This window comes from Stegodyphus dumicola, chromosome 1 (assembly GCF_044657685.1).
Source record: "Stegodyphus dumicola isolate Sdum_Otavi_A_Nest chromosome 1, ASM4465768v1".
In the NCBI taxonomy this organism is placed as follows: domain Eukaryota; kingdom Metazoa; phylum Arthropoda; class Arachnida; order Araneae; family Eresidae; genus Stegodyphus; species Stegodyphus dumicola.
In genome coordinates this window covers 106,615,785-106,641,817 of record NC_140768.1, presented here as the reverse complement: position 1 = coordinate 106,641,817, position 26,033 = coordinate 106,615,785, and the positions used below count along the sequence as shown (strand labels likewise).

The 26,033-nt window shown below is 31.3% G+C and overlaps 1 protein-coding gene across 2 annotated transcripts in view; it reads right to left on the bottom strand.

The window, feature by feature from the left end:
- eIF3c (eukaryotic translation initiation factor 3 subunit c) overlaps window positions 1-26,033 on the bottom strand; it is an 86,915-nt gene that overhangs the window by 49,267 nt on the left and 11,615 nt on the right. For both annotated transcript variants that reach the window (XM_035356492.2, XM_085818928.1), the window contains exons 4-7: window positions 23,531-23,607; window positions 15,658-15,779; window positions 15,378-15,549; window positions 3,825-3,928 (exon numbers count right to left, since the gene is read on the bottom strand). In XM_035356492.2, the coding sequence (XP_035212383.1) occupies window positions 3,825-3,928; window positions 15,378-15,549; window positions 15,658-15,779; window positions 23,531-23,607 (475 nt within the window). The remainder of the gene's footprint in view (window positions 1-3,824; window positions 3,929-15,377; window positions 15,550-15,657; window positions 15,780-23,530; window positions 23,608-26,033) is intronic.

Below are 26,033 nucleotides of genomic sequence, written 5' to 3'. Positions count from 1 at the left end.
TTTTCGGAGAATGAGTGTGTCTCCACTCCATCGATTGTTGATCCGATTCTGGTGTGAATTGACACACCCAAGTTTCATCACCTGTCACAATTTGGTTTAAAAAATTTTCTCCTTCATCACTGTACCGCGTGAGAAATGTCAGGACACTACCAAGTCGCTTTGTTTTGTGAACATCAGTGAGCATTTTTGAAACCCATCGGGAACACAGTTTGCGATAATTCAAGCGGTCAGACACAATTTCGAACAAAACAGTACATGAAATTAGTGGAAATGCCTCTGAAAGAGTTGTCATTGTGAAGCATCTGTTCTCATGAATTGCTTCATCAACTTTCCTAACCAAATCATCGGTGACAACAGAAGGCCGACCACTCCGAGCCTTGGCGTGGACATTTGTTCGACCTGCCATTAAACATTCTTACCCACTTTCTCACCATTCCATCACTTATCGCGTATTCACCGTGAACTTCTGTCACTTGACGATAAATTTCGGCCGGTTTAACATTCCTTGCATTCAAAAATTTAATCACGGCACGAATCTCACAGTCAGCGGGAGAACTAATTGTCTTAAAATTTTGAATGTGCACCGCAAACTGAAAACACAACATAGAGCAACCAAAATGGTGACAATTGAAAATCAGTGAACAAGAAAGACTAGTGTGCATGCGCGGGACGCCTACAATGGCTGCGACGGTGCTAGAATAAAACGGTACTTAGTTTCCGAATACGCTACGTACATATATACAAAATTCATAACATAATGTTTTTAAATTTCAAGAGCAGGCATATTATCTATAAAGTTATTCAGAAATCCAGCAAAATTACAAGTTAATGCAATATATGAGGGGGGAAAAGATGCATCATGTATTACTTATGAAATTTCTTCAAGAAAGTGATAAATACATATATGAATTGTAAAACAGGTTAAAAATAAATGTCTGAAAAACAGCACACATTTATATTTACAAATAACCAACATCATCTTTAGGAGAAAATTAAATACTTTTTGTTTACATGAAAAATTTTAATTGAAGCATAAAATATAATTACACCAGAATTAATATGGTTTTTATTTTCTTCTGCTGATAACAATGTCATCATATTCTAAACATGTACAACTGGATTTTATCTACTGAGAAAACACAACAGAGCTCAGGAACGAAGTGTATTATAAATAAAGGGGGAAAAAATTTCAACAAAAGTTGTATAAAGTTTTTCTCTGCATTTTATACTGTTCTCAATGAATCATTTTTGACCAAGCAAAGTCATTATGATTATCAAAACTTAATCTTTCTCAAACTAAACATTTCTCAATATAAAATGGAAATTTTTTACATTTTCAAGTTGATCATAAAAATTGGCGGAGATTTCGCCAAATTTTTGCCAATCATTCTGGTAGAAATTTAGAAGCATAGACCATTCTTCATTTAGTTATGTAATGAACAGATACAAGTTGCAAATAAAGCATATGAAAAAAAATATGAGTTTAAAACGTGAGATTATCAGATAAAGATATTCATAAAAATTTTTTCAATCATTCTAGTGCTCAAAAATCCTTAATGGCATTTAAAATAGCAATAAAATAGTCATCTATTTTGGAAATTCGGGGGCTACATAAATTCATTCAAGTACAAATTTAAGTTATTATGTGTAGTTCTGCTGTGGTTTTTATTGTGCCATTTTGGCGAATATCACAGTATTTTATTGCTTCAAATATGCACTGTGATGAAATACTCATCCATTAATGGTGATATACTGCACTCTTTTACAAAAGTCTTTGCTTATCAAAAATGATCAATAGCAAAACATATAAGTACCACTTTTCTTATACAAAGGAAGGTCTATTACAGTTCCTCTCTCAAACCAGATAATTTATCAATTCTTCTACTACATACCGAATCTTGATTCTTTTCTGAAAAGAACATAATAAGATTTTTCAATATTAAAATTTCTAAATTCTATAGCCCATTGTTTACAATGATTATATGTTACTATTATTTATATCAGTGCTATCTCAATGTAATCTTATATCTTAAAAACAGAGGCAAATGATTTGTATCAATAAAAGTTCACCTTTTATCAACGAGAATACACATTGCACTTTCCCAGCTCTTTGTTGACTGCAACAAGTAATTAGTGATAAATGATTATTCCTGAAGTAATTACTAGCAAATAATCTATTTAACAGCATATTTTGGTAATGATTTGAATTTATTAGTGATATGCCAGAATGTGCAACAGCCTGCTGAAATCTAATCTGCTTCCCACTTTCCTACTGTTCACTAAACTACATACTTCATTAACATTACTAAACATTAAAAGTACAAAAAAGAGGAAATGATCTTACAGTAGTATTATAGTGATAAACAATTAAATACTAAACTCAAATGCAGTTTTACAAACTATAATTACTGATAGAAAATGCATAACAAATAATTTCTGCAATCACCATAATTTTTTATAATAATAATCAATCACTTAATGTCAGCTATTATATTAATACTTTAAGCTACTAAGTTTACTATTAAATTTTTCATTTATAATACATCATGCCTTAACTTTGGACAAGATAATTACTGACATACAACTACAAATTTTGTATATATATAAATAATTTGTGAAATTACATGCAAGTTATAATTTCTCTTATATAATGTAACATGAAAGACCTCGAGAAGGCGAAACTTCGCCAGAAAATAAGGCTACAGGGGAGGTCTATTTAAATTGAAGCAAATGGCTGGTGAGATAGTGCCAAGCTGGCGATTGCTTTAGTAAATAATTTTTATTCCCAAATTTGAAGATAAATCACTAAACAATTATTTGGTCCGATCCCTGTATGACAGAAACTGTATACACCATCCAGCAATTTCGAGAAAAAGAAAGAACCGGAAATTTCTCGGCGGACAAGAGAAAACTATACAGGATTGGAAAGAGTATCAATTCTCAGTTTAGTTCAGAGTACTGAGAGATCACTGGGGCAGCTTACACATTTGAAGCTCTTTTTTTTTTCTTTTTTTCTTTAATACTGTTTTGTATTTAATGTTCTTAGTAGTTTGAAGTGGTAACTAGTGATGGTGCTTGGACATACTGATAAGAGCAGTATAAATATTTTTGCAAAACGTTGCAGAAATGCGAAGTTTTTCTTTTGGGAAAATAAATTTTATCAATCTATTATCGGTTCTATGTGCATTCAATTCATTATGAATTTGTACCCACATAACAATATTATACTTGTCAAAAGAGTCTTTTAGGGCTTAGCATTATTTAGCTCCCCTCTCAATATGCCTGAAAAACAAATAGGTAACAATATATTTCTAAGGTTTCCTAATTTATCTTTCTATACCATGTTAAAATACTATATTTAATTAGGTAGCTTACTATTTTAAGAAGAATCAAATGATTCTAATTGGAACCATATTCTCATCAAATATGTAACTAAATTTTTATTTCTGAAAATTCATTCTGAAATAAAAGGTGGGTTATAACTGAGGTTTCTTACTTTCGAGTAAATATGGTATTTAGAATCACTAATCTTCTGCATTTTCCAAAATTAATATAAATAAGAAAAAGCACATATTAAGTATTTTGCATATCACAGACACAACTGCTACAAGTTCTTGATTTTATCCAAAGGTTAATTCTGTTTGGCATTTTTACTTTTTTCTCTTTTTTTTCTTAAATTTTTTTAAAAATAATTCTGACAATATTCTGATGTCTTATTCTTCACAGCACATCAAAACTGTTAGAACTGTTATACTTGATATTTATCAATGGTTTATAGCAAAATAAATATTAAAATACACAAATATTTTAAAAGATTTACTCACCTCATCATCAGATCCTTTCAAAAGCTTTGATTTTGGTTCTTCCTTCTCAGCTTTCTGGGGTTTCTTAAAAAAATCTACTGTTTTCTCTTCATCATCATCAGATTCTTAAATTACAGAAGCAATTAATAAAAAATTAAAATTGTTTTAAAAATTGCCCATTTAAAAAAATATTTATATCAAATATAAGCGTATTTGAAAGTTAAAACATGCAGCACGTTTTTGTAGCCAAGATTTTTTTAATACACATCTTGTGCATAAGAACAGACTTTCATTAAAATCAATCTTAAGAGTAATCATACAGACAAAAATTCTGAAAATAAATCTAGATTGAATAATGACATAGTTTACAGAATACAAATGTAAAGTATGTATACTAATGAAAATATTCAACATTTAACAGGGTTCGTACACATTTCTGCACATGGAAATTAAGCACTTTTAAGGACCATTAATGAAAAAAATTAAGGACATATCAGCAAATGGAAACTGAAAAATTCAGTTAAAGATACTATTTATGCCTGAACTTCACTTTCGTATTAAATTTGAGAATAAAATCAACTTAAAAAATTTATCAAGTAGAATTAAATATTTTACACTTAAAATAGCTGCCCATAAAAGAAGATTAGTGACATTTAATTTACTTTTTACTAAGAGTTTCATGTTTATTTTTCTGTCTTGTTTCGTCACATACACTCAGTGTAGAGATTTAGTAAATAGCAAGCAGATTTTATGTCAAACATCATAGGTTAAAAATGAGAAGTAAATCTATAATCAGCATGATCTGTAACAGATGACAGGCTGTTGGCACTGCTGCTGCTTGCCTAGTGACAGACCTGCTGATCAAATCAGACTTGAATACCTTTATTTTTTTGTATGGTAGCCAGTAAAGAGGTATAAGTTGTTTTGTAATATTTTAAGTCTCACTAGCTGTAAGGCACAAGTTTTACATTAATTTTTACATTTTGGGGTTGTATCTTGTGACCACAGTATGAATAAATGAAAGGCAGTAACTTGCTTTAAAATGCCAGAGATAATGAGAGAGATAAGAATGAGCAATTAGTAACAAATAATTAAATTAGGTACTTAGCTACTCTTGGTCATTAAGAGTTACATGGCCACTAATTAATTTTTTTTTTTACTTCTTAAAATTTTTGTTAAAAAAGCACTACTAAAATCAAAAACTAATAACACTTCACAGTTTAAATCACTTGTAATTCATGACATTGATGGTTAAACGATATTAAGATAATTACATAATAAAAATTAAAAAACATTGTTTTACACCAACAACACACAACAAAATATTTATGTATCTTTAATTTGAAAATTTTGGCTACTTTATATCAATTTCTTTCTCATTAAGCAAACCAATGTTTCCACTAGTTTGTGCATCATCTCCTAGCTTGTCAATGTCTCAACAACATACCTATGATATTTCACATGATCTGGCAAAAGTTAAATAGTCCAAAACCCCTAACAGACACACTGGGAGGGGGACATGTCCTTTACAGGCAAAAGTTTTGTAAAGTTACAAAAATTAAAATGTTACACGAAAATTTCTGAAAGGAAACAGTGATTCTGAAAGAATCACGTGACCGTTTTTTTTGGGGGGGGGAGGTATCTCAGCCAATCAGGAGAAGCCAACAGACAGTAACAGAAAAACATGGCTGACCGAGCCTTCATCAATTTCCTGAGCGGTAAGTAAAACTTTTAAAGTTACTGTTTGAAATATTTTTCTTCATTTTATGTAGATTATTCTTATGCACTTTACACTGTTGTATATATTTATTAAGTATTTTAATGTTTAGCCTTTGCTACTAGTAAATATCAGTGCTCATAATATGTATTCTGTTCTTTAACTCAAGCAAAGAATGTGTATTCTATAGTGTTCTTTGGTCTAACAGCAGGGTAATTTGGACTAGAACGAGTATCTAGCAAGTGCAAGTACAAGCACTATCAAGACTGAATATAGTGCATAACATTTATTCCAAATGTAGATGTAATAATAGTATCTGTGATTATGAATTCAATTATTACACGTTGAATTCACCATATTATTTATAACCAGTATTTTTTTTAACCAGCAGTATTTAATTGAAACAATGATATCGAATTAATTTCTTATGAAAATTTTATAATTCCAAAATGAATTAATTATATTTGATTAAAATCTACCCACACTAAAGGTACTGCTTTCATGTATTAAGAGCGTTCTTTGGCAGAAAACTTTCATTATAACCAGATAGCAAAGAAGATTAGATGCTTTTTCATTTAAATTTTACTAACAGCTTTATATCGATTCTCTTACGCATCATTTTGTCACATACTCAGTCCACAGGTATATGCAAATTATGCCAAGTGGGATAGTTTAAATTCTGAAGTAATATAATAATCTGCGTGACTCATAATAGAAGACTGGCTGTAGCCAATGCAGCCGCTTGCTAAGAGACAGAGAACTGCTGATAGAACAGACATGAATGCCTAATGTTGGTATGGTTGGTAAGTGTTGAAAGTTAGCTGCATTTGCCTATCCCAGTTAGTGATGTAGCTTCATGCAGATTTGCTGGAGTATTTAATTATTGTAACCCAGTTAACATACAGTATTTATACATAGTTCCAATAAATTGCTCAAGCACCACAGGGGCATGAGGGATATATCGTGCATTGTTACATACATGATGAATCTTTTAATAAATTGTCTGTTTTCAAATTCTTTGCTTTCTTCGATTGCTTCAATGTCTGTGTCTAGTGGAAATATAACAAAATAAAGGGAAGATAAATATGTGACTGTGTGAAAATAAAGTGGATACGATAAATATGTGAAAATAAAGATAAGATAAATATGAAAAGACTTCTGGGATCAGAAGCAGAAAATTCAAATAATTTTGTTTTCACTGGTCTTCAAAAAATTCTCTAAAAGATCAGAAATTCATTACAAATTTCCTATAAAACACGTCCATTACGTGTTAATACCATGAAGATAGTTTTCATTTTATTACATTTTTCTGGAAATTGTTAGTCTATAAATCTTGCCTTCAGTCCTTCCAAGATGCATGATCTAAAATGTGACAGAAAAATTATCCCTATCATCTCTGTAATAGTAAAAAGCCAAAAGATTTTAAAAAACAAAAATCAGAAAAGAGAATTGAAATCACATTTAAATATTCTGAAACAATTACGTGAGAAAAAAATCTCTTATCATAAGACAATTTTTAAATAATTATAGTAGCATTTTTGTTTTTTCTAAGAAGTGTTTTGGAAACTGTGCTTTGTAGCATTTATTATCTATGCTTATTTTTCAGAATCAAAACTTTCCAAAATGGAAAGCAATATTACTTATTTGGCAGAGAAAAATAAAAATGTTTAATTTTAATGATAAAATTATCATTACAGTCAAAAGTCGTTAATCCGGACTCGTCGGGACTTCGGCGATTCCGGATTATGGATCATCAGTTTAAATCTCGTAAGATGGCAAGCAGAAATTCTAAAATAAAAATATGAAACCGTAATTTATGAAATAAAGAACAATTATGATCTAAAGGGTATCAAAATTTACAAAAAAAAAAAAAAAAAAAAAAAAAAAAAAAAAAAAAAAAGCAGCTTAATATTTATTTGTTTACTTTATTAAACATTTCTTTCGATGTAAGTTCTTTAAGTTGCTTCGTTTTATGTGATAATACTTTCTCTTTAATTCTATAAACAGACATAATTTCTTGTTCAGTTACGAAGTTCCGCTGTTCAAGTCCCGAAATTGCTGTGCCGAGAATACAGACTAACTTGTCAATTGAATTTTTTTTAGTTTTCACTAACCTCTCTGTCACCTTCTTCATATCTTTATCCATTTTTTGCAGCAATTCCACTTTTTGTTTGATGGACATCAAAACATACTTTCGATTTGTAGATCTTTTGGGAGCTCCAGCATCGGAAATTCAATTTGACATAATCGAAAGTTCAAGCTTACTTTTATAAAATTGCTCTTACAGTCTGCAAAAAATAATAAGCCGCATCCAATTCGAAGATTAAGGAACAACGCAATCATCAACATTAACTGAAATAGATAATTTTAGCTTATACAGTCCGTTATACATTAAATGCGCGCGCGAAAACGTATTTTGCACTTGCGCACACGCATATGCGCAGTCATAAAGGTCTTATGCGCACGCGTAAATGCCTATGCGCATGTGTCAACGCGGCGCATGCGCAGAAAGTTTTTAGCTTTGAGGTCTGGATTATAGATCATTCCGGATTATGGGTATCCGAATTAATGACATTTGACTGTATTATATATTTATGAAAGTTATTAAAGATTGTAAGAAAAATTGTGAAAATTTTGCAAATCTTGGAATAAAAATTTTGTATACAAACTGATCACCAAAATGTTTTTGAAATGAATTTGAAATGCCAAAATGTTGATAAGTCATCCCGCATAATAAAAAGATTCATATCCCACCAAGGCAAAAGCTGTTTTTTGGAGTAATATTTTAAGAACTCTTCATTCAGTAACAAGAAATTATTTTGAAAAGTTTTAACCGAGGCAGGGTCTTGTAACTAAAACTCAAGTATCTACATTTTCTATTAAAGAGGAGGAAAGAATTTAAACACTAACCCATCAAATACATATTTGTCAATGCATTGCCAAAAACATTCCTCCACTCAAATTCACACTCTAAAGGACAGTTGAAAAAAACAGACAGAAATGTCAGCTGAATAAAATTAAAGACCTTTTGATAATTTTCAGTGAAATTAAGGATTTTTAACCCATTAGCCACCAGTGTCGCATTGACGCAACACCAGCAGTTAATTTATTTTCACTGTTGACACAACGGTCAAAATAAATGCGTACATAAATGTAACTACCTAAGATATTTTATATCAGCAGATGATTTTGTGCAGAGAATATTATGAAGATTATTTCTGTAAAAAAATATTTTCCCTTCAACAATCATTTTATTTATAATAATTAATCTCATATTTTAAGCAAAATTTTTGACCGGGTATTTTTGCCGAAAATATTTAACGAAAGAATCGCAGTCTTTATGAGTGATCTATTTTTAGTCAAGGTCACCATTTATCAGAACATTACATTAAACCTTTGAGGCGCGCGATATTGTTTTTATATTTTTTTTAACTGAAAACTCTAGAAATTGAATATTATGATCCTAGAGACAAATAATATATGAATTAAAAAAAATCTACTCTTGCCCATTGTTTTGTGGGTGGAGGTCGCACTGTGAAACCACCGCGCGTGTAGGACTACGTAGAAACGTACCTAGGTAGTAGGGAAAAAAAAAACTTACCTTTCTCCGTGCGTGTTTCTAATAAATGATGAAATTTACGAATTTAAAAAAAAAATGCATGTAGGAACTGCATAATATATATATTTTTCACATTATTTTACAAACTGAATCATCAGAAAAAATTAAAAAATAAACATTTATGGAATTTTTCTATAGCAGTGAAAGTATAAGTACCTACATAATAAGGGCATTTGGCTACATGGATTAAAAAAAACTGAGTAAAATAAGGATAAAAAAAGACTTAGTGTTTTTTTTTAATTTCAAAGAACAAATATTTTTTGTGATACTGTTCAAAGCATGTTTTGTCTTTTTGGTACATGCATAGACCCACACTGTACGTTTCGCACATGTATCTTATTCTATGATGTTTCTTCCTTGTGCTACAAAATGTACACTGATTGGATCTAAATTTCACTAGTATATGTCCAGCATTATTTATTTTCTTTTTATCTGGTACATGAAATTTGTGGTTTTTTTAATGTTAATGGGGAGGGGGCTTGGTCTTTTTGGCTTTGGTTCGGATCATTCGTTTACCATTCATACTTATTTTATTCGTATTTCGTCTCAAAATATTCAGAAAATGTTTTTTATTTAAATAAAACCTTACACAATTTCTATTTTTAATTACAGCAAAGTGTATTTACCTTAAATTTAAACCACAGGAAATAATTTATAAAATCACAATACTACCTTGGGAAGCAAGTGTGTTGAGGTCAGAGAAAAGTCTCTGGAAAAGAAAGACCTTTTTACTGGGCAGGTGCATGTATTGTTTAGTAATAAAATAACTCTGTGATTTCAAAACCCCTTATCTATATCGGGGTAAAAATAAACATTTCTATTTGAGAAGCAAGCAAACGCCATTGTGAAGAGCAGTGGTTTCAAGGTGCGACCACCGAGCCTCTAGAGCTCACAATGCTCTAGTGGGGCAGTGGTCGTGCCCTGAAACCACAAAGCAAATGCCATACATATAGAGGGTTTTTTTAATATATGCAGTTTAATTATTGCTATTTTTTATTGTTTATGATAGAAATCATGATGTGCGATGAATAACTTTTGAAATTTAAAGTTATTTATATGAATAAAAGAAAGTTATTTAGTCTCATTGAAAACGAATTTGGAAAAGCATCCGATTTGAAGTACTAAGACCTAAAACATGTATGATTCTGTAGTCATTTTGTGTTATTTAGAGGTAAAAGATCAGTAATCAATTGATTTTCACTCAAAAATTTCAGAAGGAAGAGGAGAAAAAAAATTCGAAAATTGGTGGTTTCAGGGCGCGACCACCGCGCGTCAATGGGTTAATCAGATGTTTATATTAGTGTTGGGAAGGAAGGGACAACAGGCATTGGGCTGACTCAACATCAGCAGGAAACAAGAATGGGTAATCTCCTTTATTACTCATTCCTTTCGATGCCTATAATGCCTATAATGAGGTATCTTACATTAGAAGAAGCTCTTCAAAGATTTTTTTGATGAAAAAACAGATGATGATAATGCTAATAATGACCAGAATGAAACTGATATTGTTGTTGTTCCCCCAGAAATTGCAGAAGCTAGTGATGAAGAAGAAAGGGAATGACAATGTTTTAAATAATGATAATGATATTTTACCAAACGATATTGCTGGTGAAGTTGAAATTCACGTAAGAAGTAAGTTTCAGCCTTCTAAAAGTAGTGGTAGTCATACGAAAAAGTTTAAAAAGCAGAAAACTGAAAACTTGAAATGGATAAAATGGGAACTGTCAGTTATGTCTCAGGAAGAAAATAAAGAAAGAGGCACACAGGAGAGAAACTACAAAAGACAAAATACAAGGTAAAACTAGTGGAGAGATTTTCTTTTTGGTTAGACATTTACTCTTTTCTCGTTAAACAGACAAATACATACGCTCAGCAAAAAAAATCTCACAGAATTTATTGCATGTAAAGCTTATATGGGAAGATTTATTGGAATACTATTGCTTATGGGATATTCTTTACCTCAAGAAGAAATGTACTGGTCTCTTGATAAGGACATATCTGTTCCTATTGTACGAGAATCGATATCATGTTTGGAGTACAGGAATATGAAGCAGAATTTGCATTTAGCTGACAATAGTCAAATTGACAATACTGATAAATTATATAAGGTGAGACTGTATCTAAACTTACTAAATAGCACAACTTTCTACTACTGGAATTTCTACTACTAAAAAAAAAGTCTCTTTTATATTTCAGGCGCGAGATTTCATTATTCCTTTTGCAAACTCCTATTGAGAGTGTAAAATTAGCCAGAAATAGATCAGCTACAGGAAGACCTAGCAAATTCAGCATTAAAAAACCACTGCATGGAGATGGTAGACCTTTTATCGTAAAGTCCGATGATAACAAAAGACGTTGTAGTAAAGAGTGTCATAAACAGACTGTTTATAGAATGCAAAGCATGTAATGTAGCTTTATATCATGATTGTAGTGAAGCTTTTCACGCTTGAATACTTCAATTGAAATAATCTGTATTTGTAAAAGAAATATAATGCATATTTAATTATTAAATTAATTACAAGTAAAGTGATTTGTAGATTTATAAAACGTTATACAGCTAAAAAGTAATCCAGTGCTCCACTCAAAGGAAACATCTGACGAGTACAATCCTATTCACTAAACATCCGTAGTCTTATTCTGCTGACGTTGTGTGAACGTATAACTAACTTTTTCCACAGGTAAGAGCATTTTTTAAATTTTAAATGTAAATTTATGTTATAAATGCTTAATTTAATATTTTTTATTATTTTCACGAGAAAAGAATCATTCCTTGTAGTTTGGGAGGTTAATGGGTTAAAGACCAAAAATTATTAAAAAAAAAAAAAAAAAAAAGACAAAGTTCTTTTAAGGACCGCCTGAATCTTGTTCAACAAATTACACCATAAAATAAATTTAGTGCGGAAAATTCCAAAATGAGGTTCCAGGTAAAGCCCTCTTTGCACTAAATATGTGTTTCTTTGTGATTTTATTTTTTAGCTAGTAAATTTTTTTAATCAACAAAAAACATACTGTCTGCAAGTTTTTGAGGCATTAACCCAGAAGGGATATTAGTCTCAGAACAGCATTTTGCATTTAATCACTAAAACCACTGCATCATTTTTCAGATTGCTGCCACTAAATATTATCACCCTTTTAAAGAAATAACATAATGAAGAATCCGCATTAATGTATGCAATGTTTCTCACATTGTGAAAAACAACGGTACCTAAAGCCATCACATTTTGAACAATGTAGTCCTCCACCCAAATATCAGCACCTGAAAGCCTGAATTTGGGAATCTGTTTCATTGTCTATTTCATATCATGTAAAACTCTGATGAATTTTTTATTAAAGCGAACATTGGCAACATTATAACCGGGGCAAGGGCACATTTCTATCTTTACTATCTACGTGTGAGACTGTCTATCGGGAATTCTAAAGACATGCTGTTTTTTAATATTTTTAGTTTTTCGCTGTTGAAATGTGTATGTGTGTGTAAATGGGGGGGGGGAGGACGCACCTTTGGGCATATTATAAGACCTGAAAGCTTTCAGAATTTTTGGGGGGCAGAGATTAGAAGGGGTGACGCTTGCAAAATGATGAGCTATCCATCTCACAGGTTTGCAATTAGAATTATGTTTTCCAGAGCTATGTTTACATTCCAAAGCTCACATTAATCTAAATAGTTGCATTATTCATCATTTTCACAGTTATTCCTGGACTGTCAAGAAAAGAAAACTGCAGAATTTATTTTACACCACTGGCAAACATTTTGGATGATTACTGAATTATTTTACAGATTCATCACTATCTGGAGATGAATCTGGAAACTAAAAATCTGTTTCACTATTGCCATCTACAAAATAACTAACTAATTTTCAGTGTCAGAAATATCATCAGGGACATATAATGCTCGCTGAACATTTTCTGCAAGCCAGATTCTGAATATGAATTCTGCTTTTATCATTTTTTTATATATATAAAAAAAACAAAAATGATAACCAAATCAGCACCAAAATCAGTTAGTGAACTCTGCAAATATGAAAATTTAGGCAACATTAATGCAGGGTTCACAGCCACATTTTAGTTAAAAAGTAAGCACTTATAAACACTTTTCAAGCACATTTTAAGAAAAAAAAATAAGCACCTGTCTAATTACATTATACACAACTGCATAACCTTAAAAGAAAAATTAGACTTGCTATTTAAAATATGACCAATGCAATATTTATTAAGAGAATGAGCATTACCTCAATAATGGGAAATAATTAACTTTTTTTTTTTTTTAATTTTAAATGACAGTTCAATTTACAGAATTATTTTACAATGAGAGAAAAAACAACTATGCAGAACTAAACTATATTACAAGATTTAATGATGAAATTTCAGTTCAAAATATAGAAAATAAATAATAATAAGCCATATTAATTGAATTCACTTGGCACCTAATAATAAATACAATTTATTTTTCCACTCATATTTAAATAATTTAACTTAAATCAAAATTCTGAACATTTTCTAAATTTTCATTGCATAACAGTTTTTTCTTAACATATATTCCAAGCAAAGTAATTTAAGTAAAAAAGAGGAACATTTCTGAAATCAGGAGAACGGAAATTGCTTCATGCAGTCATCCTTTAACAGTAAAAGCCTAACTAACCCGCATACTCGGAAATTGCCGAATATTCCGTATAGTCGAGCGTAAGTGGAAAAAGAGGAGGGGGGATTGTAGCCGTTCTTTAGATTTCTCGGCTAAATAAATGATTTTGACATTTCGATATGTGCATCATACAAAAATAGACCAACGGAACTGAGAAATATTCTGCTTAGAAAGAACAGTTAAACTCTTTTAAGTGTTCATAAATAAATCTCAGACTGAATATAAAAATTAATTATCTCTGCAAAATACCGTAAACGTCATTGTGCAATACTTGCGGCGTAATTCTTCCATACGTGTTATTACGCAATCAGAATTAACAGCTGCCAGTATTCGGAGAATAAAGAACTAAACAAAGGAAAAGAGACTTACTAATCTGGGGTGTTTTTGCTTCTAATTTTGAACAGACCGTTAAATTTCCAGAATAGAATCATTCTTCGCTTGGGTTGGGTAGACTGCAAAACTTTTAATCCTATTCAATCCAGATTGGACAGTGAAAAAAAAAGTTCGCTGCTTCAATATTAGAGATTTTGCGGAGAAAGGGGAGAACCTCCCAACCTCCATACTGTATAATGTATTGGAAAAAAAATAAAAAATAAAAAAATAAAATATTATGACTATTCGATTACTTTCCTTTTATTTAAGCCATTCCGAATATTATTCTTTAGAAAGCTAATCTGTGTAAAAATAAACCCATTTTTGGAAGTTTATCTACACTTCAGCATCTACTTCAACTATATTATTATAAATATTCATACATATGCTCATAATATAAGCATAACGATCATAATAAACATGAATATGAACTGACCACGCGAATGAGAATGTAAATTTTTAAAATCTTGATAGAAATTCAAACGTGTGTAGTATTTGGGTGGGAGGAAAAGAATACCGAATGTACCGGAATTTTCTACGGTTTTCACAATTCTTTGACCAATAGAACGACGTGCACCTGTCTGTACTCTCACGCGCACCATAGGTTACCTTAATGCAGAGAAAGGGGGAAAAGCTATTTCCGGGAGTATGATTCACCATCTGATGTTCCATATAAGGAAGAAAAGTTGTTTATTTAGTTTCGGCTTTGGTACAGGGGGAAAAATGCGTGTTCATTAAAAAAAGCACTAAAAGCATAAAAAAAAAAATAAATAAAATAAAATAAAATAAAATAAAATAAAAAAATAAAAAATAAAAAAAATAAGGGCTTTAAAGAAAAAGTAAGCATCTATAAGGGCCTTTATATTTTATTTTCAAATATAAGGACTTATAAGCACTTGTAAGGACCGCTACGAACCCTGTTAATGCCATCTGTTGAACAAAACACAACTCAAAGTCTAAATATTGTAGAAAATGTATCATCAACAACGACTGAATGGGGGAAGAATGGAATGTACTTTTACACAGAGAGAAAAACTGCAACACAGGATGAACAATTTTCTTACTTTTATATTTACTGTGGAAATTGTACAATATTCAGTTAATATGCATGCTTTTCACATGCTTAGGTTAAAAACATATGAAAGCCTTTAATACAGATGCAAGATTCATAAAAAAAGAATGATTTTATATAATTATAATTTCTGAAAACAAATATATAATGATTACCTTGTTCTTCTTCATCTTCCCTCTCCTCATCCTCGGCATCTGGATTTTTCCTATAATTTGCAATTTCAGTCTCAAAGTCTTTGTTATATTTCCGCAGTTTCTGACGAAGTGTAGCCAGAAACTTTGAGTTATTTTTTGACATATTTTTCCTTCCTTCCTTGTCTTCCCAACACTAAATTGAAAAATTCATGCTTTGCATAAAAGTATTATGCCAAACAGTAAGATAAATAATAATAATAAGATGATCAATTAATCATTTCAAACGAATTAATAGACTTACATCTGTAATAAAATCTTCTAGTTCTACAAGACATCTAATGTAAAATTTTGGAATGTTGCCATTTTCTTCTTTCTCAATAACAGGCCTTGCTTTTGTAAAAGCCCTAGTTAAATTTTCAAAACCTATAAAAATTTGGTGAGAGATTCCTTAGATTAGCTACAATTAAACACAGATTTCACTTGGGCTTGGTCTTATATTGAGACTGAATACATTATATTTTATTTAGTACACACAAAAGAAATGGAAATGGCTAAATTAGAAATTAAGCAGGCTTAACATTCACATAATATATAACCAGTTTTACATAAAACAGCAATTTACTGTATACAGTTTTCTTTTACTTTCGAATGCAAGAAGCTGTTATAACAAAAATCTACTGTACTTCCCTCTGAAATAAGTGACTAGAAAGCCGGGTGGTCATACAAAATAACTGCTGTTCTAGATATAAATTGTAATTAAAATGATTTGTGCAGAGGTGGCTCCTAATTTAAACTGAATTACCCAGGGCAGGCGGCGAGGATGCCCCTTTGCTTACTGTTCCACAGGGTTTACCCCTTCTACTTGCTTAATTGCTTAAAGTAGAGTACAATACAGGAAACCACTGGCGGTACATTTCTTAAGAGTCCACCGCTAGCTCAATCAATAAAAATGATTTCACATGTTAAAGATCTCTTTGTACACAACATTTCTTGTGTAGATCTTTCCATCATTTTTAAGCTCGCCTTGCAGAGGACCATCAATTATTTTTAATTCTACGCCTATTCTTTCACGAACTCTTGAGCAGGCAACATAAAGTTGACCGTGTCCAAATGCAGGCTCAGGTAAAAAAATGCCAAAGCGCTTAAGCGTTTAGCACTGAGACTTATTGATGGCCATAGCAAAGGCAAGTTTTACAGGAAATTGTCTACGACATAATTGAAACGGCAATCCTGTGCCGTAGCAACTTCACCCCATTGTCCAGTACAGTTACGCAAGCAACCAATAAACTATCAGCGACAAACAGACACTTATGCCGCATATATATATATATATATAGGGTGAAGTAACATCATCTCCTCCGAAATGGCTGGCTCCCGGGCTTACCGAAGCACACCGTTGGATTCCGCAGGTGCCTAGCACACCATTTTGACCATTCGTGTCTTCTTGGGACTTTAATTAGCCGAGATATTAATTAAAAACTAATTTTTCCCTTCATTTTCCACTTTCTTTCTTGTGTTTTCCCTATTAGAGGGATTTGGCTACGTGCCAAATTCTTTTTTCTCGTATATCTACGGAACGGTGCCAAGTTGAAATTCGAGAGGCATATCCTTGGATTCCAAAAAATTCTCCGAATCCATCAATACCGTTCTCATCTTCATACGACTTTAATCGGTTGAGATATTAATTAAAAACTGCGGAAACGTTAATTTCCATGCTCATTTTTCCGAGTACAACAAACTATCGGCGACACACACTTTAGCCACTTATATATATAAAGAAGTCTAGATTATAATCTTATCAGTTCCAAATTTCCCCTCATTTCCAATTCTTGCTTGTAGTTTTATAATAGCATTTAGAATAGAATATTCAATATTTTTTTATTATCCACACCCTCAGTTTTTTACATTTGCTAGGACTGATATCTTTTTGACTTATTTTCAAATTTTATATTTAACTCATTTTTTAAAAGTATCCATCAGCGGCTTTTTGCATAAAATGCTTCTTTTTATTACTAAACAACTATTTATTTAAAGAACATATGAGCTGCAAAGACAGCCAAACATTTCATTTCGTAGGGGTGCAGATAATCAAGAAATCTACTGACTAAAACATTACTTACTAACTACAGTTATTTGAAAATATATGATGAAAAATATGTTTGACTATCAATTTATATGCTTAAGAACCCAGATCTCAGAGTCGGGGCGAGGGGGGGCTACCCCCGATTCTGAGATAGTTTCAGAATCCATTGTACAGCCCCCTTTTTTTAAGGTAACTAAGTGGCCTTGCAATGCTCGCAAAGTTTGGAACATACCTTCTAAACCATGAGCAAGTTTGCAAGAGGGATTGAACTTCCTTCAAGTTAGTTGGTACAGGAATTCTCTAAATAGAAAATATTTTTTCTGGGTCCACTTCAGTTCCATTTGCGGTTAGTCAGAGACCTAAATATTTAACTTGGTCACATGCAAAGTGACAGTTTTCTCCATTAACATGGAATTTAAACAAAGAAAGTCTCTCAAAAACAGTTTGTAAGTCACCCAAATGTTAATCGAAAGTCTCTGATAAAATAATGACATCATCTAGATACGACAAAACAACAATACCCTTTAGCCCTGCTCTGAATTTGTCAATTAGACATTAAAAAGTCATGGTACATTTCATAATCCAATAAGCATGTGCAAATATTTATATTTTCCACATGGGAAAAGGAAAGCAACTTCAGCTTCATGAACCCTGACCTGATGATATTCTGATTTAAGACTGATGGTTGACGTATAGGGCATCGAACTTTGCTTCTGTGAGAAGATAATCCATGTGCGGTAGAGGGTACGTCTGCAATAGTAGTAGCATTTAGTTTGCAATAGTCGATGCAAAGGCTTATGGTATCGTTTGGTTTAGGGCAGGCAACAGGGCTGGCATATGGAGATTTCCATTCTTTAATTATACCATTAGCCAGGGTAGAATCTAATTCTTTTTTCAGCAATTTCTGTTTGCAGGCCTCATTGTATAATTTGCTGCAACTGGTGGACTGTTTCCAGTATTAATACGATGTTCACTCAATGGGACTGGGTCTGGAAAATGCAGAAATGGATGCAGAATTTTCAGTTTTGGAAAGCACTTTGTAGGAAGGGTGCTGGATATAAGGATTTTCGCAGAAATGCCAAGTACCACTGAGGACATCCATGTCAATCCTCGGAGAAAGTCTGTTTCTAAGAAAGTTATGTTTCTTTTTGCTTCAAATAAAACAATTAGTTCTGTAGGTACCACTTTACTTTCAACAACAGGATTCACAAACATACTCAAGGCAGCTATGTTGCTCTGTGTTCAATATGCAAGCATCAGAGAAATGCGTTTGGGTTCAAACTCTACATTTTTACCCTGCAGGATATGGTATAACTTTTCTCCAGCAATAAAGTGTGATGCACGGGTATCAGCCTATGCAACAGCTTCTACTTTACATATTTTAAGTACAATAAAAGTGGATGGATATGTGAATCATTCAAAAGTACACAAACTGATCTTATTTAAAGATGCTTTTGCTTCTCCTTTAGACTGTACGTATCTAGGAGTTTCACATTCATAACATCAGATAGTTCTTTATTCTAATGAAGAGTTCATGTTCTTGTATAGCTTCTCTAGATATTGCAGTGGACTTAATTTTCTATTTGATGTCAGGAATTCACTTCTACAATTTGGTTTTTAGATGGCACTGAATTTTTTAAAATTCACGACAAACAATTTCATAGGCATCAAACTTTTCTGCTAATTCCAACAGCTGATTCCATTCTACCTGTGAATCCATAAACCGTTCTCCCAAATTTGAAGGGTTACCCCCTTCATTTGGTCATTAATAATTATGTTTTTAAGCTGTTTTAAATCTTCAATGTTAAGTTCTGTTATCTATCCATCAAAATGTGATGATAGTTTAAAGCAGAAATCTCTCCAGGCAGTACTTGGACTGCAGTACTCTTGTGTTACAAAAAAACTCTCTGAACAGTCAGCAGGTCTCTATTGCTTAAGAAGTATCTTCTTAAAATTTTCGGTAATCTTGATAGTCTTTATCTTCTCTAGCAATAACTTGTGCTATTTGTGTTGGGAATGAAGTGATCAGATAAAAAATCCATTTTGATTCTGAAAAATATTAATTCACATTCAAAAATTGTCAAATAGTATAATCCAATTTTATCTTCCTATGATCTACTTCCTGACCTATCACCCCTTTTTGAGAAATGTTTTGTAACTGCAGTCGAAGTCTTAATTTTTCCAACTTGAAAAGATGCTCATTTTCGATTTGTTCATCTTACAGCCTTTTCTTCATGTATAAGTTTTTAAGATGCCTGTTCTTTGCACGAAAGTTCCCACCCCCAGTTAATGCTAATTTATCATTTTCAGTTGCTTGTTCAACCAATTTTCTTTCATTAATTATGCTGGTCAGTGAATTCTTTACAAATTCTTCTTCATACTTGTCTGAGTTTGTAATTAAATCTTTGAGCTGAAAAACTTTTAAATTATCTCAGACAGGAAGACACAATTTTGTGGCCAACACTTATAGATCTTTTTCCTGGCTAGTCCCAAAAACACTACGTTATCTACTTTCAATGTTTGTTGAAAAGTTCATTGTTATCTTTAGGTAAAGATGAAACTGAAACAATCTCTAAAATAATCTTAGGGGAAGACTTTGCCAGTGGAAGTACTAACTAAAAATAGGAGTCGATGTCTTGGAGACTTAAACACTGGTTGTTCTTAATCTAATAAATCATACGAGTCTCACTTTGGGCAGCCAATTTATAGCCAAGTAAGCACAATTCTAAGCAATTTTAGCTTCTTAAATATTTAATTCTTCACCTTTAAAACTAGCATACCTGCCAACCTACAACACTAAAAAATCAGGTGAACTTCTCTACAACAAAAATACTTCTTAAATAATAAAAATACGTAGAGAGGAAAAATATTTTTAATAATGAATTAATTTTTAATGGTAACTATTTTAATATCTGAAAGTTCAATTATTGTTTCTTAAATGCAAAAATACTTATATGGGAAAAAAATATTACTTGTACCTTCTAATAATAGAAAAATAATCAGTTTCCCTAATCATTACCGTATTTGACAGCATATAAGACACACCCTTATTTAGAAGACCACACACAAGGAAAAAAAGTTTCAATAGTCCACGTGATAGCCAATAGCACAGTACCACAATAACTTAAAATGTAATTTTCAAGTTCAGGCCAAGATGGAGCTGGGCATTGAAGGTTATATTTTTGTTTTTTAGCAGTCTTCAGTTGATCTTCCTGCAGTCACCAAGTACGTATCATTTTTTCGGTAGGTGGTGGACCGAAATGCCTTGCTGCTGCTCTGTTTCCATGCACTTTGGCATAGTTTAACACTCCTAGTTTATACTGAATTGTGTATAGCTTAATCTTTTGTTTCCTGTAGTCATATTTTCCAGTGTATTTTTTTTTTTTTTTTTAACAAACAGTTTTAAGCACCGATAACGACACATGTGTCGGATGAGTCCAAGAAAGTCTATGTAAAGAAGGAAAGGCTCCATAGACGTAATGTGACCGTCGAGCTTCGACATCAGCTTCGAGCTTTGGCGCTTTTTGGCGACAGATATTTCACGCATTCGCAAAATAATTATGGCAGGTGTAGAAAAAGTTATGTGTGTCTAGACCTTTATCCGGGCTAAAAATCACATTCAGCATTGAAAGTTAACCTGAGTTCTTCACGTATAAGATGCAGGTAACTCTTTTGAGACCAAATTTAGGAAAAAAGGTGCGTCTTATATGCCGTCAAATATGGTAAATATGTTAACCAGATCACTACTCTTTGATTATAAAACTTAAATTAATGCAATTCTGCACTGTGGAATTGTGTTAAGAGCATTGGATGGCAAAATGAAGAGTGCGAAAGAGCAAAAAACTTTGTTAAGGTTTGTAGACTAAAACATAAATATTCATTCTTCACAAGATAAACATACAATAATTGAAAGGTGTGTCTTTTGTCAAGCTGATTTTTTATTTTTTGAGAGCTTTACGCTTATATTTTGTGGTATTATTTTGAGAATTGCCAGTTAAATTGCTCGCAGATGCAGAAATTACTTAGCTTTTCTCACACCTATTTTTAACAATGGAAGCAACAACTATACCTCTATTTAGGGTATTTTATAACTCTTAACAGAGCCTTTTATCTTAACACTAGAAGCATTTACTTTTTCCTTAAAAAACACTAGAAGCATTAACTTTTAGTGGTCGATGATTCTAGCTAAACATTTCTCTAATGATAACCAACATACGTATTTCAGATTTTTTCTTATTTATTAGAATTGTTTCAATTTTCCCTTCCTTTTAGCAATCTTTCCAAGATCATCATATAATCATAATAAATATAAAAAAATGTGTTCAATTATACTTACTGGCAAAGAAGCTGCCTCTTTTTCACTGCTAAATTTAGGAGGTGACAAAACCATTTCATTAATTTGCAAATATTAATTTTCTTTTTTTAGGATTCCTGCAACATGAATCTTCTTCAAATTCCTGATGCATTGTCGGTACGGCACTAAGTGTTAAGCAATTATCCTGAAGAATTGCACTTTCTTTTAAAGTTTTAACAATTAGCTGTGTTATTAGGTGCCTGTCGAATCTCTTCTAAAGAGGGGGCAGAAAGTAAACTATACTCAATTTTTGAAGACTTTGGAATAAAAAAAAAAAGGAACCAACAACTGGATACAGTTTTGAATTGGTATTATTCTTCCATCCACAAAGATGCAGAATGAAACTGTTTATGTAATCGATAACTGAAGATTTATTTTTCATACCAATTTCTTAAACCCATTTCTTCTACAATTGCTGCCCTTGAACTTGTGTATTTCTTAGCGATTTTATTGTTGGGAAATATATTTCTAGAAAAGCTGCAGCATGATCCGATGCATTCAAAGAGAGGTTGTGCTTCAGTAATAAGATAGAAAACAGGTACTCTGCATTAATAACTTTTTGTTCCTTTGTTTTCCCAGAAAAATATAATTTTTTCCCAGTACAACTGATGTTATCCTTGTGGACGTAAATGTTTAAGACATCAGCCTCTCCTTCATGTGAAATCAAGAAAGTGCAATGACAAATGATATACATTACAATATTAATTTTCTTAACAAAATAATAGCAGGAATGTCCTCTGTGTACGAGTTTTGATTTTCATACATAAAGCAGAAACACGCCATGTCTCAGTGACAAAACAAGTTTGATTTTTTTCTTTATATGCATCTAGAGAAAAACAAGTGCTTTCAGACGACAAAAAACAAAAATCCCTTTTTTGGGGAGCAAATAATGCAGTATTAAGCCAAGCTACATAAAAATCATGAGAAATTTTAAGAAGAGAAAGTCTGGAGAAATCTGCTAAAAATCGTGACAGGAGTATGATCAGAAATTGGGAGTCTCCTGTCTAAATCGGGAGAGCTGGCAACTCTGAACTTGCTTTACACTGAAAGTATATGTGTTAATATAATAGAAAATTTTGTTGCTAAAACACATTCAGATTTTATGATACATCATAAAACAAAAGAAAAATATCCAAGCAGTGCTTGTCCCACCACTGACAGTTCACATTCACTGTTTGTCCACTTCATCATTGTTAGAATGTTGTTTTTCTTTTTTTGTTTATGTCTATTACTGTTTTTCTAAAGATCTTTTTCTTTATTTTATTTTATAAGAGAACTCTTTCTCATGCTTGCCACTTTCTGAAATCTGTTTTGCAGTGGCTACTTTTCTGTTTGCCTATTATTTATAGAAGGCTGCATTTCCTCCGGTGGTTGGTAGGTGGCACACTTTAAAGCCATGGAGTTATACACCTAAACATGCGAAATAATACCTCCTTTACTTATTATGTAATGTTCTACTGAAATAAGATACTAAAATAATGTTTGGTGACCTTTGAGCCACATTCTGTATAAACATTCAGCATACCATTTGTTTTTAACAGTTTCTAGAAGTCATTAAAATGTTGTGAATAAATGTGTAAAAATCAGTCACCCTTTATGCCTAAATTTTGTGTATAAATTATGTGCAATTGCCACTGAAAGCATAATTATTTAATATTCTGCTAAAAACAGTAGCATATATAAGCTGAATTTTACACATTAAATTTAAAACATAATAATAACCATATATTCACTTACTAGTCCAAAGTTTACTCATATCCTTTATCTTTTTATGATTCTTTATCAGCTTAATTATTTCAATGAGTTCTTCATATCTGGGAAAGGAAAAAAAAGACATGTAATAATAACAAGAATTAACTACAGCTGTTTACAGATACAGTATTTACATGTTCAAGAAAACTAGTATGTAACTAAAGCACTAAATACTTTTGAAAAGAATATTGTCAATATTAAAATATGAAGTTATAATAAGTATAATGATAATTTAAAATCTTTAATAAGAAATACATACATACTGTAAACATACATGAATTTTTATATAATTCTGTTATTCACTTTAAAGAAGAGATGACATCTACAAATAACATAGATAAGTTGGAATTACTTGAATATGTAGTTATACTAAAACAAGAAACCCACTCAATGTAAACATGACCAAAATAGTGATAATTGCACTACGTTGGCAATATTGTTATTGCACTGTTTATAGCAATTAATCAATTCAATTGGCCATGGTCTTATTTTGCTGCTCTTTACTCATTTTATTATAATGACATAGCAGTCAACCTCAAAATATGATCTACTGAAAAGTGGAAGCTTCTTGTGCCAAAAAAATCAGGAGTTTCTTTTCACACAGCACAGCACCATCATTTCAAAAGAACTCCAAACTGATTTAGATTAGAGTGCATAATTCTGGGTCAAAATATATTAATATTTAATCAGAAATTCTAAATTTAATATTCTTTAGCCAATTTCATTTTGTAATTTTCTTATGTTTATACTAAGGAAACTGAAAGTGGGGAAGGAAGCTTTAATTTATCATAGCACTTTTAATCATGATGAAATTAAATAATATACTATTGCATAAATAAATTTTATAATGTTTCATATATTGAAGTGCAACAAAATTAAATATAAACATTTCGTGATTAAATAATTGAATATCTTTATAAAAATTTCAACAGATTTCTTAAAAACATTAAGATAATTTACATCAAATAAAATTTAACAAGAAAAATTGTGCTGGAAATTACTAAGAGTGAGAGAATGAAATTTATATCAAGTTTCATTAACTCAATAAATTTGATTAATTGCCCTCACCCAAAACTTATAAGTATAATATAAAACTTTTCTTAGTAAAGGCTAAAAATTTAAAAATCAGCAAATTTGATGATCTACTGGAAAAGTGGAAGATGTAAAAAAACCAAGAACTGGCAATTTTGCTATATCCATGTTGATTTTTATTGAGAATTTAGGTATTTTAATTTCCAATTATAAAATGATAAAATTACTTAGCTAGTGGTGGATTTACTTACATTAACTATAGATAAGGAAGTTACGAGAGATAAATACATGTTTGCTGTGGCCAAAAGTGTGCTATATTTAAAAAAGGCATACATAATGCATCAGACAGTAACCAATTCACTTGTTTTCAATATGGCAAAGTACATGGCAGCTATCTGCCTGATGAACAGGATGTCTTCATGAAGGACTTTCTAAAAGAAATTTACTCATATTTATGGGGAAAACCATGAAAATAGTATAAATCATTCTACTAATTTTGTGGATTCTTTGGACTGACAGCCATTGATTATTAGATCATTGAAAAATATATTATTGCTTACTTATTTGAATTTTTATTTAGATAATAAATAATACACAATAGCACTTTATTCATACATACTGAAATTTTAAATGTGAACAAAACAATTTTTTTGCTATCTAATTACAATCTATGAAAATTATGGATTAACCTGTTTTAATTGCAAATAATTTGTACCTTGTTTCTTTTTCAGGGCAACAATCAAATGATAATTATAATGCATAACTCTTTTATTTTAAAATACACAAAGTTTTAAAGCATCTATTAAGATTAAGACACAATAACACGCCGAATAAGTACTAATTCAGAAGTCAAACAACAAAAATCAGCGTTAATTTTCAAAATTTTCACAGGACTAGTTTTGATGGTTTTACCGAACCACCATCCTCAGCTGGTTCAGTAAAACCATCGAAACTAGTCCTGTGAAAATTTTGAAAATTAATGCTGATTTTTGTTGTTTGACTTATGAATTAGCATCTATTAAGATATTTTCAATTTAATATCATTTGAGTCATATTGTTAAGTTCTGAATAATTTTTGTTCATGTTTGCTTAAAATCAAATGTTTGGATCATTCTATTAAGAAATGAAAATTCAACTTCTTTAATATACTTTTAACAAGAAGCCTCCTTAGAGTTAATTCTTTAATACAGTCAAAAGTCGTTAATCCGGCCTCGTCGGGACTTCGGCGATTCCGGATTATAGATCATCAGTTTAAATCGCATAAGATGGCATGCAGAAATTCTAAAATTAAAAATATGAAACCGTAATTTATGAAATAAAGAACAATTACGATCTAAAGGGTATCAAAATTTACAAAAAAAAGCTTAATATTTATTTGTTTACTTAATATTAAACATTTCTTTCAATGTAAGTTGTTTAAGTTGCTTCGTTTTATGTGCTAATACTTTCTCTTTAA